We start from the raw sequence: 15,689 nt of genomic DNA, 5'->3' as shown, positions 1-15,689 counted from the left end.
GATCGGGGAAACAGGACAGGGTGGAGGGCGGACTGAGCAGCACAAGTGTGTGCGTCTGTGTTTCAGGCTGCAGCTGTTTATTTCCCCAGACGAATTTTAAAATCACTCCAAATTAATCAGCATCTTCTGAAGAACCCTCCTGACTAACGACATGCTTGATGACGGGAAGCTGTGGTTGGATAGGAAGACAACTGGCAAGAGGCACGGGATGCATGAATTTGGTTCCTAAGCCAGCTCCCTTGCCACCCAAATCCAGACAGTTCTTAAGGGCAGCATTTGACCCTCCCCACATCACAGCCTTGGATCTCAATTTAATCACAGGCAACCAAGAGCACTGGGAGTCCAGGGAGAGTGGAAGAGGGAGCATTGCAATGAACTTCAATTTCCAGTTCTGCTTCAGAATAAAGAGCGAGGGAAAACACAGGTGGGCTGGGCCTTATGCCCTTGAAGACAGAGCTGCCTGGATCAGACATCTCTTTCTGAGCCCCTCCCCCTTCCCCCTTCACTGAGACTTCACTTGTCAAGCCTAACCCTTAGCACCCATCCAGAGGTCAGAGGACAGTGCACAATGCTTTAATGAACTTGAGGACATTAATTTCAAGAGGCCTCCATCTGTAAAATGAGATTTGGATTAAAGACTCTTGAAATCTCAAGGATCCCTTCCAACACTGACTTTCTGAGTCATCTAGGGGTTACAATAAAATAAAATTGAAAGAAAATAAAAATAAACTCTCCCTTTTAAAGAAAATCAAGGAGGTATTCATTCACTCTACCTCTGCATTTCACTCATGGTCCCTGCCATCCTGGAAGAGCCCCAAATGCCCCCTTCCCAAGGACAGGGCTTAGACAGGAAGTAGCCAAACACACAGCCCCCACCCCTTCTCTGGCGCTCCATCACTTCATCTGCTGAGTATTTAATTAGAACTGGTGATGGCTGCTCTGCTCAAAAGGAGCCAGGCCAAGAGGGCAGGAAGGCGTCTCCTTGTATTTGCTCAGGAGAACCAGAGACAGCCAAACAGCTGGGACAGGTCTCTGTCTAGGTCACTCCCCTGCTGGAGGCGCTTTGCTGGCTTTTTGCGTTCATCAATTCAGACATGCTCCTGGGAAGGACTTTGACTTCAGATGAGATAGGGCTTCTCAGCAGGTTACCTGGATCTCCCCATCCTGTTCCTATACGATTTTCTTTCTGAAGGCTGGAAATCCACGTTTCCACACTGAGCAAGCCTGCACCAGTGGCTGCAAAAGCGACCTGGAGATGTTAGCAAACCCAGGCAGGAAGTAACAATGAGCAGATTCAACCTGGAAAAATGTGGCCGTTGCATCTGGGGATAAATAATCAGAAACACAAATACTCAGGTGGGAGGGAGATGCCTGGAACAGGAAGCAGCCAGACAGCATTTGGACAGGAGCTTGCAATGTGATCTAGTGACGAAGAAATTGCCGGGGGATTCATGAGCTGGATGCATGGAGGTGATACCCCAATGAGAACAAGGACGGAACAGGGGAGGGGCCGAGCAGCTGTTCTTGGCCTCCCAAGAGGCTAAGGCTAAGTGGACCAAAGGGCTGAGAGGGCAAGAGAGATGTTCAGGTCAGACTCTAAGAGCCAAAAGAGATATGATCTGAGAGGATGGAGGAGCCAGAGGCCTGGCACAGGACATCCTGGACCAGAGGCAAGATATGGCCAAGATGACTTTGAGATTTCTCATACACAGCAGTGTGTGACTGTGCAGAACGAGGGTAGCTGACCTGCTCATAAGACATCCCAAGAGACAGGAGATAAGGAGCTCAAACCAGTCGAAAACACTAAAATTCAAGAGCTGGGAAAAGTCACATGACCTGTCCTGAATCAGAGACAGAGCTACAAGTCTACAGACAACCAGATTCCATCCTCTCCAGGCCCACAAGGAAGATATTTTCCAACCCTCCCATTGCTCCAGTGTCTGGGACATGGGAGCCTCAAAATGAGGCTCCCGAGACAAAGTCTCACGTACATTAGACCCAATGGGGCCAATCAAATGCACGCCATCTGACCTGCTCCTTCCCTATCAAACACTTTCTCTGGAGGGATTTAGGTTAGACCTTAAGAAGAACTTCCCTCCTGAGTTTAGAGATACTGCATGAGTAAGCAAAAGAGATAGTTTATAGTCTCTCTTACTAAAGTAGTTTTATAAGATAGATGGTACTTAGAGGCATATACAGAGAAGATACCCTCTTCAACACAGTGAGTTACAGCTTCAAACAAATTCTTGAAAGTCCAGGTTAAAGAGGCAGACAAATTAGGTTGAATATTCAATAAAAAAGAGTTCAGTGTAACAAGCTATACTAATATTCTTGAATTTTAAAACAGGTGTTCCATGTAGCAAGCAAGGCTTCTAGCTCAAGCCAGGGCACGAAGATGGAGTATTGATTCATGGGCCCAGAAAATGCAACAGTCTCTGTGACTGCAGGTGAATCTTCCTGGGGACCATTGGCCTCCTAGAGGAGTGTCTAATGTGGAGTGCCATTCTTAGAGAGTTTTCCAGAGACTCCAGAAAGAAGCAGAAAAAACAGTGACTCTGCTGAACAAAGAGTCGTGTTCCTCCACAGCATAGCATCTGACAGGTATTGGAGCTGCACCCTGGTCCATAAAACCAGAACAGAGAGATGTAATCAGGATGGAAGACCACATCAATTTATAGGTAGTTCATCCCAGAGGCCAGAAAAAGACAAAAGTGTATGAAGGATTTTTGGACCTGAGCTTAAGGAACTAATACCAAGCTCCTGATGTGTGCCAGGCACTACAAGAAGCCCTTTGACAAGCATTATCATTTGCTTCTAAATGTGGTTGGACTTGGGTCACATGACAAGGGGAGAGCACACACGGGAGGTATAAGGATAGGTAAGAAACCCAAAACATGAAAGCATTTGATGTCCCCACTGCAGAGGAACTAATACAGAAACCTTAAAGTGACAGAGGTCAGTATGAGAAGGGGACCAAGAACTAGTGAAAAGGTCAGTTAGAGATGAATCAACTTGGGTTGTAACACATTTGTACATGGAAGCAATGCTAGGAATCTCTCTGTATAGCTATCCTTATCTCAACTAGCAAAAACGCTTTGTCTTTCTTATTATTGCTTATGTTTTCTCTTCAACAAAATTAGATATAAGGGCGGAACAGATTCTGCCTGGAAGCAAAGGGGGTGGGAAGGAGAGGGAGGGGGCTGGGTTAGGGGGAAGAAATGACCCAAATAATGTATGAACATGTGAATAAACGAATTTAAAAAAAGAAAAAACATTCGCTTCCTTGGCAAAGATGAAGTCCCCACTCTGTGATGTGTCAGCCTTCTTCAAAATAACCAACCAGATTATTTTTACAAATAAGAAAATGAAGTGGTATGAGACGTTATACGATTTGTCCAGGGTCATATATCACTTAATATAATCTGATTCAGATTCAATCTGGCGTTCAAACTAGGCTTTCCACCAGAACTTTCTCCTTCTGAAAACTTCTCCATCCCTAACACTCTGGGTTCTAATCATTCTAGTGAGACAGTTAGGATGTAAACAGTCATATGTATTCATGCATACATATAGAAAACGAAGTAGAGGTGGCCATACAGATAAATCACAGCCTGGAAGGAATTATACTCTGCATTTAAGGGCCAGAGATCCTTAGCATATCTGTGTAATTCTGCTTGGCTTAGGCTCAGATTAATGACTGAATTAGCTCCCATTTCCTAACCATCCCAGCAGCAGGAGGGAATGACCTAGAATGCAAGAGGCGGTGAGAAGATTAAGTTCTCCCCCTCCATAATTGGCCCCCATGTGGAGTTAACCTGCATGTTTACATGGTCATTTTACATGACCTCGGGCAATGTCCTGCCTTCTGTTTCCTTCATTAATCACTGACCTCCCCAAATGTGCCAGTCATCTGAACACTCCTTCATCTCAAGCCAGTGTGGGCTTCTGCACTTAAGGGGTGCTCCACCCCAAATGCTGCCTGGCAGATACAGCATTAGGCCCCAACAGTAAGCTGCTTAATAAAGCCAGGGTAAAGGAGGGGGGAGTCCCATCTGGGGCCAGGGCTGTTGCAAAAGGACAGAGCAATATGGTGTAGTTTCCAGGGCTCAGCTCCACCTGCTGGCACCCAGCACTCCAATATTAGCCTACAGCATTGATCCTCATAAAAATGCAGCAAAACTGAGCCATCCTGAAGAGTCTGAAAGAGACTGCATTTGAAGGAGGAATGGAGTCACTGGAGACAAAAGCAGAGCACGCCCAGAACATACACCTCCTGGCCCCATCATCATTTCCCCTGATGCCCAGGAAAAGGAATGAGCAAGATGCACCTAAGGATTATCCCAGCCCTCATCCCAGGGGCTGGCATTCCACACTGGCTCCCCTGTCCTCCCTGCCAGTGCCCCAGGGGTGCTCCAGGCACTACAGTGCCCAGACCCTTCACAGAAACTGGCACTATGTAGCATCACCTCCAGCCTTGTCCTGGGGGATCTCTTGCTGCCTCCTGCCACCCCCTGATGGCTCCAGATCCACCCAACAGTCTCAAGGGTAGTGCTGAGCAGAAGCAGCCCATGGGTAATTAAAAGGTATCTGCAGGAATTCAATTGTTCCCCAGCCCAGGACCTCCCATCCAAGCTGGAAGGAGGAAGATGGGGTCTGGGGTCGGCAGACAGAGGGGGCAGGAACAAAGTATAAGTAAAGAGTGCTTTCAAGTCCAAAGGCTCCTTTCTCTGCTCCTAAGTCTTCATAAGCAACTGATGACCCAAAGGCTGGGAGCCAGTATCACAATTGCGCATCCCAAGCTCAGAGGCAGGAAGCTCTACCCCTGGAGAGACAGGACATTGCAGCAACTGAGAGCTCAGGCTCAGATCTGGACCCTTTGTGGCACCAATGATGTATCCGTGGTATTGTTATCTGCAGAATGGGGCCGGTAGTAGTAAATATGGTTGTTGTAAGGATTGAATGAGCCTAGTGCAGTCAATGAGCTTGTTATCATTACCGTAACGCCAAAAGCAGCAGTAAGGTCATGGGCAGGGAAGGGTTTGGGATTCCCAAGGCCCTAATATGAGGGGAAAATAACAGTAATCCCAACAACACAAAAAAGGAGATATCCAGTGACTGGATGAATGTGGGAGCCACTGCCAGAGCTGACATGAACCTAGATGTCATCAAGGCCTTGACAGCAGTGGTCATCACAACCCATGGAGCCTGCCCAACCAAACAGAGCTAGACAGAGCTAAAAGAAAAAAGCAAGGGAGAGAACTGCAGAAGGATGGATGGAAAGAAAGGAAGATTGGAAGGGCAGAAGGAAGGAGGAAGGGAGGGAGGGAGGAAGAAAGGAAGGAAGGAAAAAAGGGAAGAAAAGAACTGCTAAAAATCCCCAGGGCTCAACTTCTGACCCAAGCAGATCACCAAATCCTTGCAAAATTGGATCAGGGGTCGGATGTTCAGGTGTTCAGTGTACACCTCAAGTCTCTTGACCATCACCATCTCTCCCCACTCTCTTATCCTTCTCCTTTTCTCCTTCCATTTCTTTTCCTATGCCTTCCCCTCTCTCTTCTTCTCCTTCTCTCCCTCTCCTTCTCTCTCTCTCTTCCCCTCTCCTTTTCTGCCTTTCCCTCTGTCCCTCCCTTCCTATCTCCCTTTCAGGATGTGAGGTTCTAAGAAGGGTGCAGAGAGTTGTGGTGTTTTCTTCCCTGTTTGGGGAATGAGATGGAGAACTAAAGGCAGCACTGCTGCTAAAGAAGTAGGATCTGTGACCCGGGTGGAGAGAATTGAGGAGAACTTCTGAGCAGGTGAAGAGAACAAGGCTGAAAAGGGGTCCCTGTCCTTTGGAAAGCTTTCCCTGCCGACTCCACCCTCAACAACTTCAAAATGCATTGTCTTTGCTGGGAGTTATGCATTGAGTCAACTCAAAAGATGTTCTTGAGGACATATTATGTGTCAGACACTGTTGCAAAAAAAAAAAAAAAGGATCCAATGTAGTTCCCAAAGTCTTCAGTCTGACCAGGGACAGGTATAGCTCTAGGGGATGATCTAAGGGTTTGGATAATGTTCCCTAAGTAGTAAACAAGGGCATCAGGGTATGGACAGGTATATCATCAAATAATGTTTAAAAATTAATAATAATTAGAAGCTGGGTGCTGATGGCTCATGCCTGTAATCCTAGCTACTCAGGAGGCAGAGATCAGGAGGATCACAGTTCAAAGCCAGCTCCAGAAAATAGTTCATGAGACCCTATTTTGAAAAAAACCCATCACAAAAAGGACTGGTGGAGTGGTTTGAGGTGTAGGCCCTGAGTTCAAGCCCCAGTACCACAAATAATAATAACAATAATTAATAATAATGAGAAAGTCCCTTTCAAGTGGTCTCAGAAAGATGATATCTGAGTTTGATACCAAGACCATAGCTAAGCCTCCTTAACAAAGAGCAAGCAGGCTCCAACCTAAGACCCATGCAGGCAACAAATCCAGCCAGAAATCAATGACACCATGTTGCTGGTGCTGTGCTTATCTTTGTAGTTACTGTTCATTTGTTGGTTAGTGATACTCGTTCTCCATTTCTGATAATGACACAATAGTTCCTTTTTTCTTAGTGTATGTTGGTTGTACAAAGGGGTTTCACCATGGTATTTTACACATTCACATATTGTACTTTGATCAGATTAACCCTTCTAATTGTCCTTAATATTTCTTTTGCTTTAAAAGCAGTATTTTTTTGGTGGTTCTGAGGTTAGAACACAGGACTTCACACTTGCTATGCTCTATCACTTGAGCCACCCCTCCAGCCCTTTGTGATTATTTGAGAGACAGGGTCAAGGCCAGCCTAGATCTTGATCATCCTATTTTATGCTTCCCACCACAGCTATGTTGACAGATGCATACCACACCCAGCTTTTATCATGAGATGGGGTCTCATTAACTTTTTTGCCCAGGCTGGTTTGGAACCTCTACTCTCCCAATCTCAGTCTCCTGCATAGCTTGGATGACAGATTAAGATGGGGTCTCTCAAACCTTTTGCTTGAGCTACCATAGTACTCATTTCAACCTCCCAAGTAGCGAGGATTACAGGCATGAGCCACTTAAAGCAAATTTAAATTTCATAAGTGAGCAAATTTAACAAAAGTATTCAGCAAATGACAATATAGATAGTAAATGGATATGTCTAAAACATGAAACTAGTAAATAGTGGTATTCAAAATCATATCTGGTATCCAAATAACTGAAAATTGTGAGAGATCTTTTGCTCAAGGAACCCAGAGAAAAAGAAGCAATCAGCATCCATGCCTTAATTTTTAACCCTCTGTGCGTGTTTCTCCTGTTTCCCAACTAGACAGCAAGCTCCCGAAATCCTCCCTTTGAGGATGCCTAATACACACATTAAGCAGGTTCATTCATTCAGAAAACGGAAAGAAAATTCAACTCGGCTCACAAAGTAGGAAAAAAGTGGGAAATTAAAGCACAGAAGTAGGCAGGGTGGGAGAACCAACTTGGGTCAGTTTATGATTAAAAGTGTATGCCAAGCAGGGCTTAGAACTTGAACAAAGGCACACATCAGTCAACACAGCCCTCTGCTCTCCATGACCGAAGTGTTTCTTATCATCACACTGTTGGAAAAGGACAAGCATGGAAGGGCAGAAGTCACCTTCCAAAATAATGATTTTTCTAATCATTCAGCAAGCAAAGCTGAGACTCCAGACCGTGCTCACAGGTCATGGTCTAGGTTGGTCTGGATGCATCCTTCCCAGCTCCACAGAGCACAGTGAGGACAGTACATAGCAACATGTACAACACCGTAACCACAGGTGGGTAGTGTGTGCAGGGAGCCGATAGCAAACCCATGCAAACTCCGAGGGCCCCAGAGCTTCTGTTCTGAAATCTTTGGGGGTTGCTGAGTTTGCAACTGACAGAGAAGAGAACACAACAGAATGGCACACCCATCACATTCCACCCTTTCTGACTTTCTGTTCCCAAAATGGTGCTAAAACCTGTGAGCCTTGCTGAGGCCTGAGAAGTCTTGACCTTCCAATGGCCTGTGGATGAACTAAGTACAAGTTCCCTGGGCTACAAATGCTCCAAGACAAAACAGACAGAAACATGGCTTGGGCTGAAATAGCCACAGCCAGACAGACACAGCCCTCGACACCTGGGGATAACCCATTCCTCAAAGGAAACTCAACGAGGCAGCTGTCAGCCTGTCCAGGTCCACATTCCCACCCCTGGACTGCTGGGCTGGACAGATCCAGCTATTGGCCATGAGGAGTGGAACACAATAGATGAAACTTCCAAACCAGCGATGTTCATGTCAATTTCCATGAATCTTGCTGAAGAGATTCATGAATCCTCTGATTTTACCTGAGCCCCCAGGCAAGTCCTGAGGAATGATGGAAGGTGGGGACCCCAAAGTACTGCCTGTTGCAGTAGACACTGATTCTGCTAACAACCCTGCTGTCCCCCATTTACTTCCATAGTAACTGTTGGCTTGCTTTTTCTTACAATCATAGTACACAGACCAGGTAGAAGGCTGCGAACACCTGAGATGAGCAATTGGAGGGAGAGGGAGAAGGGGGGAGAGAAAGAGAGAAGAGAGTGGGAGGGCCAGGGTTGGGAAACCTAGTTTCAAGGCCCAGTTCTTAAAAGGGCACCAGCTTGGGAAGCACCTCATGTTCCCTAGTCCATGGGAAGGGATAATAGCTATTCTACCTGCCTCAGTGGGATTGCTAAGTGAATATTAAATGAGAAGACTAAACACTCATTTTTTTCATTAAAAACTCTTTGGAAAAGTGTTGACTCTTTGGAAAAGAGATAACTGGGTTTGGGGGAATTAATGCCCTTCCTTGATTTCCTCTGCATCTCCACCTCCAGGCCCACTGAGGGCTAATCCTGCCTGCCCTAGGTGGCTCTGCTCTCAGCTGTGCAGTCCCAGGAGCAGGACTGTTGAGCTGTCATTATTGTGTTCCTGAAGATCCCTTGGGGTGGGAAAGAGAGGCAGGTAAAAAGCCCAAGGCTCCTGCACACTGCTTCAGGGTGGGGCAAGTACGACAGGAACATATCCAAGGCCAGGGGGAAATCATCGTGTTTTCCCCAGTCATTACTGCAAGTCAACAGCAGCAAGACTGCTACCCACACCCATGAGAGCACAGCACCCATCAACACAGAACAGTGTGGCCTAAACATCATGAAAACCCTCATTCGTGCTTCCCCTGCACCCTGTGGCTCTTCCTACGAATGAAAACCCTGCCCACTCCTGAAGGGGCAATAAACTAATTTTATAACAAAGTCAATGAGTTTTTAGAGCCCTCCCCCATCCCACAGAAACCCAACACTCCCCTCACTCCAGCCCTTAACAGCCTGTACTACAGATGCCCAGAAACCTGAGGAAGAGCAATGAGCAGGGAGACTCCAGGGAACACTGTCACCTTAGCTAACAAAACAACAAGATTTTCCCCAGTGCAAGACTTGGGCATTTAACAAGAGAAGCTGGTTTGACATGAGCACCGAAAGGAAGACAGCAGCCAAGTCCACATGTCCCATCTCAGAGGCTGTGGCTTATACCATGTAAGGAAAGAGGGTCATCCAGGCTGGCTTGGTGCTTTAGAGAGGTCAAAGTGGCCTTCAGGAGGGCAAAATACCCTGAGTCCGGTGGCTTTCTGCTCCGGCACCACATGATCCTTCTGGACAGGGGGCACAAGGCACCCTGTAGCTCACTCCCCATTTGGAAAAATAACTTCTGGCCCCTACAAGGAGCTTCTATGGATTCTGGGCAGGAAGGAATAGGAAACTCCTACAAAGTGCTTGTCAATTCTCCCTGGGATGACCAAGGCCCAAGTAAAAGCAAAAGTATAAGAGACACAGTTAGTTTCCTCCCTTAAAACCAGAGATTAAATCAGGCATTTTCTAAAATCACCCCCACCACCTTCCAGAAATCCTAAAGGACAGGTGGTCCTGTCATCTGTTTAATCAGATGTAAAAAAAAAATTCTTCTCTTCTTAAAAGGAAGACAGGAAAAAAGATGAAGACAGAGGCTAAGAAACAGTAGCTTCTGGTTTTAAGAAAGTGAAATTTCTAATTTCCTGGCCTTCCATCCTCTCCCTAAATGGACCCTATTGGGAGGTCATGAAGTCATACACCACACATATCCCCTCACTCATGCCTTTGATTCAGTACAATAACTTGGGTTGAGAGGTCAGATGTCCAGACCTGTCAGATGTCTGGTTCAAGAGTAGGGGGTCTCCTTTCTGCAAAGGAGAAAAAAGCTTGGGTCATTTCTGAGTTCCTCCCTGACTCCAACTGAATGAGGATAACTCAACTTCCTCAGTGAAACTTTGGCCTCTGGGACCTCCCACTAGCACACTTCGGCTTCCATGCCTGACTCTGCCAACAACAAACCATGGGGCTGCTGGAGATGCCAGACCATGCTGGATAATGCAAGCTTCTGCTATCAACTCCCTGGTCCCCCAATCCCAGGGAAGACACCTTATGGTGCCCTGTCCTCCATCTCTGGTTTCAAAGAGGCAGCTGCACAAACTGTAAGACTGAAGGGTGGAGCCCCAAAACACATAAACATGTTCGGCCAGCCCCCAACACACTGTGCCTGGCCCCAGGGCTCGGCTCCCCCAGTCGACTCTGGCAACACCTGTGCATCTGACCCCTGTCCTCCTGGCTCTTTGGATCAAGGAAGGAAGTTTGGGAAAGAGTAAGGGGAGGTGGGCAGGTCAGATCTCTCAGCACTGTCACTGTCACTGGAGACCTTGCCCAGCTCAACCACTCTATAGCCCCAATAAGACTAGAGGACCCTCATTCAGAAAACTGGGTATGCCTCCTGCACTGCTTAAATTAGCCTCCCACTTAGAAGGGTTGCCCATCTCCAAAGAGCTGGTCCTCAGTTATATGAGCTGGTAATGAGGACACAACTTTCTCTGTCAACCATAAGCGTCCCCGGTGAAGTCTCTAAATGAAATTCCAACCAAATGGTGAAACAATTACTATAGGCAAACTATAGTACAATCATCTGATAAAATGATCAATTGCCTTTAAAGTATGATCATGGACAATGTCAATACATAGAAATATGCACATGAAAAAAATAAAGCACCAAGTGGAAAAAACATACCAATTATCATCCTGTCCAAAGCACGCCCACATATCAACTAGGGCTGAAAAAGATTTCTGTTATTCATTCAGATAGGTTTGGTGGATACAAAGTTCTTTTGATCTGTAATGCTAAGTGGGGAAATGGGTAGGCACCCATTTCCTCTCCATTTGTCTTAAATTCAAAGTGAACTCAGAGCCCAAAAGACAGCCCAGCCCAGAAAGAGAAGGAGTGGGACAGCTGAGCAGGTGGTACTGCTGCACTTGCTCTCCAAACTGGAAGACTGCCACCAGCTGCAGTCAGGCAAGGCCCCTCTCCTGCGGGGCACCTGTTCCAGTTGCTGCTCAAGGCCAAAGCCAAGCACCTTGATGCAGAGTTTGTTCAGAATATAACAGGTTCTAGATGATGACTCTCAGACCACTATTCAATAAGGAAGAGAAGGGAAACCAAGCAGGTCCTGCTCAACTGACCCTGAAGGAAGTGACAGTTCATTCCCAGCCTTGTTGGGTGATGCACAGTGGGAGATAAACTATGTGTCCCCTGTTATTAGGGGAATGACTAGATAAACTGTGATGGCTGAAAACTGCTTACCCATTAGAAATAATGGATGAAATGTACACGCAGAACACGAAGGATCTGAAAATTATAGTGCTGAGAGAAAAAAGTAAGAAACAGAATGAACTAGAAAATAAAGCAGCTTTTATGTAAATTAAAAATGCATGTAGCGCTAAGAAAGTGTTACCTCCAAAAGGGGCCTATGGAGAAATGACAACTAAATGTAATGTGGTATCCTAGACAGGCTTCTAGAATGAAGGACAGCAGGTAAAAAAGAATGTAAGGAGACAAGAATAAAGCATGGACATAGCTAATAATAACGTACACACCACTGATTCATTAATTGCAGCAAAAGTGCCCTATTAATGTAAGCTGTTAATAATAAGTCAAAATGGGTACAGGATAGGTATATAGGAACTCTCTGTTCCATTTCCAAATTTTTCTGTAAATCTAAAACTATTCTAAACAATAGGCTATTTTTAAAATGAAAAACAAAATTGCATGGAGCAAAACAGCACTATACATTTTCCAGAACCATGACGTGCTAGAATGATTGCCTGCAGAGGGAGTAGGCAGTAAAGAGTAAGGGGGATATTTACAGAAACAACAAGAGGTTCCTTGGGTGAACAGTGCCATGTCTGAGAACTACAATTAACATGCAAGGTCACAATACCAATTATAATTACTTTTCAGAAAAGAAAGAGCAGATCCTGTAAGGCAGTAGGTCATGATGGACCCATCAGTGGTGGAGGCTGTGATGACAGAGGGATTGGGGAAGGTTTAGCAGCCTGTAGTCCTCTTGGTGAAGAAGAGTTAAGTGGGGACTGGGAGAAAGGAATTTTGGGTGGTTATGCAGTAGGGACAACTATCCAAGACACAGCCAATGCCCCCATCTAACACCAATCAGTCCCAAGACTATCTCTGCACCCTTCTGATTCCCAGCCAAATTCAGGGACATGCAACAGCAACCAAAGTGAAATATGGTATAGGTCAGCAAAGATAGGCAGAGACACAAATAGCAGTAGTAAGAGGTGCCAAGCCAGTTATATTTGAATTTTGGGTCAACAGTGAATAAATTTTTAATGTAAGTATATCCCAAATACTGCATAGAGCACACTCATGCTAAGAAAGTTATTCATTGTTAATCTGAAACTAAAATTTAACTAGGCATCCTCCATTTTTATTTGCCAAACCTAGGAATTCTAAAAAATAGTAACACTTATTCATTGTTCCTATTCCAGATACTTTATTTAGTTGTCTTGTTTTGTCTTTGTAATGACCTAGTGAAGAATATATTAGTCCTATTTTTTAGACAAAGCAACTGACTCAAAAGATTCAGGTAACCTGCCCAAGGTCCTGAGGCTAACAGAAGCCAGGCATGCGATGTGAGCATTTCTATCTAATCCAACTTCAGAGTCCACTCCCCTAAGCATGATCTTCCCATGCTTCCCAATTAAGCCCTGAGCAAAGTCATGCCTCTATGACCTGAGACTCGGTGACAGGTACAGGGACTGCAGCCCCACAGTGGTAAGTACTCAGAGTTCCTCATGTGGCCGTCAGAATATATCACTACCTGCTCACCAGACTCCAAACAAAGGCAGGAAAGTGATATTTGGGTTTCAAAACAAAGTAGCAGCTCCACAGCAAAGAGAGCCAAAAGTAGCCCTAAGAAAAAAAACATACTCCTTATACCAGTGGAACAACAACTTGAAGGGAGCATGTCCTACCTAAGTGGTCTGAAAAAGCAACACAGGTCTGGACAGTAAGGGTGTGAGCCAAGACACATGTCATTCTACCCCTGAACAGAAGAAAGGACGAATGATCTCTGGGGGTCAAAATTTGAGGATAGCATTAACTCGACTCATAAAAAAGATTTCAGATGAGAACAGAACCCTAAACTTCAGCATGGTACCTTTTAAAATAATGATAATAATCACGTACTGTGTAACTAATATGTAGCAGACATTGTGCTAGATGTTTTCATTGCCCCATCTAAAGGTGAGACGTATGAAACCACAATCCAGCAAGATAGATACTACTTTACAGATAAGCTGGAGACTCTAAGAAGCCACTCATTTGCTCAGCTAACACTCATGAAGCACCCACTATGTGACAGACTCTGTCCTAGGTACCAGAATGCAGCAATGAATTAAAAAATGATCCCTGTCTTCACAGAGTCAATGGAACACAGATGAAAAAACTAACAAATCCATGACTGTAACCCCAGCTTTGGGGGAGGCAGAGATCAAGAAGATCACAGGTCAAGGCCAGCCTAGGAAAAAAGTTAGTGAGACCCCCATCTCAACAAAAATACTGGTTGTAGTGGCATGCACCTGTCATCCCAGCTAGGTGGAAAGCATAAGTAGGAAGATCATGGCCCAGGCAAAAAAAAAAAAATTAAAATGCAAGACTCTACCTGAAAAATAACTAAAGCAAAAAAATCTGGGGGCATGGCTCAAGTGGAAGAGTGCCTGCCTAGCAAATGCAAAGCCTTAACTTCAAACCCTGGTACTGTAAAAATAAATTAAATATATAATTCAATCTATTACATTATTTTATGTAACAGTGATAAACAGGATGAAGACAAGCAAAGCATGAATGTAGGATAGAGTGGCAGGAGTGAGGTTACTTCAGCAGGGATGGCCAGAGAAGATGTCTGGAAGGAGGTAAGGTTGGAGCAGAGACCTGAGGTGATGGAATGGGCATGCACAGTCTGGGAAAGTGCCACTAGCACAAAGACCTTAAGATCAGAGTGACCAAGTCACAACTGAGATAAGGCTGTTGACCTGGAATAGAGTGTTGGAGGTGAAACAGGCAAAGGATGTGAGGAAATGGTGAGAACTAGTCATCTTTAAAGTATTCCTTTGGTGTGGAGAAATGGATGGATGGGGGGTGGGTGAATGGATGGATGGATGGGCAGACGGGTGGATGGGCAGGTGGGTGGATGGGCAGGTAGGTGGATTGATGGATCGATGGATCAATGGGTCAATGGATGGATGGATATGTGGATGAATAGATTTTCATGGAATCTGTTAGACTGTCTGCTGACCAGAGATGAGACTACACACAGCTTACAAGATGATAAAAAAAAAAAAGTATGTCCCATTCAGTTCCCTCAAATGTCTCAATTCAACTCCTTCAGAGGGCCCCAAGCAAGCATTCCTTAGTGAAGGATATCCTTATGTCCCCACAGAAGAATTTAGAGCTAAAGTGCATAGCAGGTCTTCATCCCAAAGAAACCATTGTGGAGAAGGCCACCAGATGGGTCCTTCAGGAAAGATTCAGTAAGCAGTGCCTTTCCTTTCATCTCTTGCCAGGCCACTCCCAGTGAGCTGGCTGACATACCACCACCATTTCATTACTGCCTGGAATTGCCTAGGCAGAGGCATCAGCAATACTAAGACTCTCAAGTCCTTGGGCAAGAAAATCTGGCTTCCCCAGAAGAGAAAAAAAGACAAGGCTCCATCCTGCCCCAAGACTCTTGCCCCGGCCTGCCTCACCTCCAAGTCCTTCTCAAGCTCCAGCCCAGCTGATATCAAGTTGTGCTCGAACTCCTCTCGCTGTTCCCTCTTCTCCTCCTCTAGTGCATCGAGTGGCCCCAGCTCAATGTCACCAGGGCCCCCAGCCTGGCGCTCCTTGCCTGTCTCCCCATTGGAGATGACAGCCAGTGAGTGGCCTGGGGAGCCTTGGCTTAGGTGTGCCCCACGTTTCCGGTAGTGGTAGGCGAGGACATAGTCGACCTTCCTCTGGTTGTCGTGGAAGTGCATGCGGCTCAGACAGGCCTCTGAGGACACAGGCTCATTGGCATCCAAGTAGTTATTGATGACCTAGCCGGGGAGAATAGGACAGGAATGGAGAGGTCCAGTGAGTAAGGGATGAGAGACAAAAGAGGTTGCCCTTGTGCTCTGGGCCCCAGGAGTAGACTAGGAAGCAAGTCCCTCAGACCCAGAGACCCTGTCTGTCCAATGAAAGGATGAGCAGCCTAAGTTCATTTGTCACACCTAGCCCACGTAGCCCTCTACCCAAATGTTCACATTGCCTTTCAC

The 15,689-nt window shown here is 45.8% G+C and overlaps 1 protein-coding gene across 1 annotated transcript in view; it reads right to left on the bottom strand.

Annotated features, from left to right (window-relative positions):
• The window catches only part of Ano2 (anoctamin 2), a 313,200-nt gene extending 297,775 nt beyond the window's left edge, over positions 1-15,425 (bottom strand). Inside the window, exon 1 of the mRNA XM_074075322.1 lies at positions 15,144-15,425. Coding sequence (XP_073931423.1) covers positions 15,144-15,410 — 267 coding nt within the window. The 5' untranslated portion in view covers positions 15,411-15,425. The remainder of the gene's footprint in view (positions 1-15,143) is intronic.
• Between the last annotated feature and the right edge of the window lie 264 nt (positions 15,426-15,689).

This window comes from Castor canadensis, chromosome 6 (assembly GCF_047511655.1).
Source record: "Castor canadensis chromosome 6, mCasCan1.hap1v2, whole genome shotgun sequence".
NCBI classification, from domain to species: domain Eukaryota; kingdom Metazoa; phylum Chordata; class Mammalia; order Rodentia; family Castoridae; genus Castor; species Castor canadensis.
The sequence above is the reverse complement of the archived record's forward strand: the minus strand, read 5'-3'. Positions and strand labels throughout refer to the sequence as shown.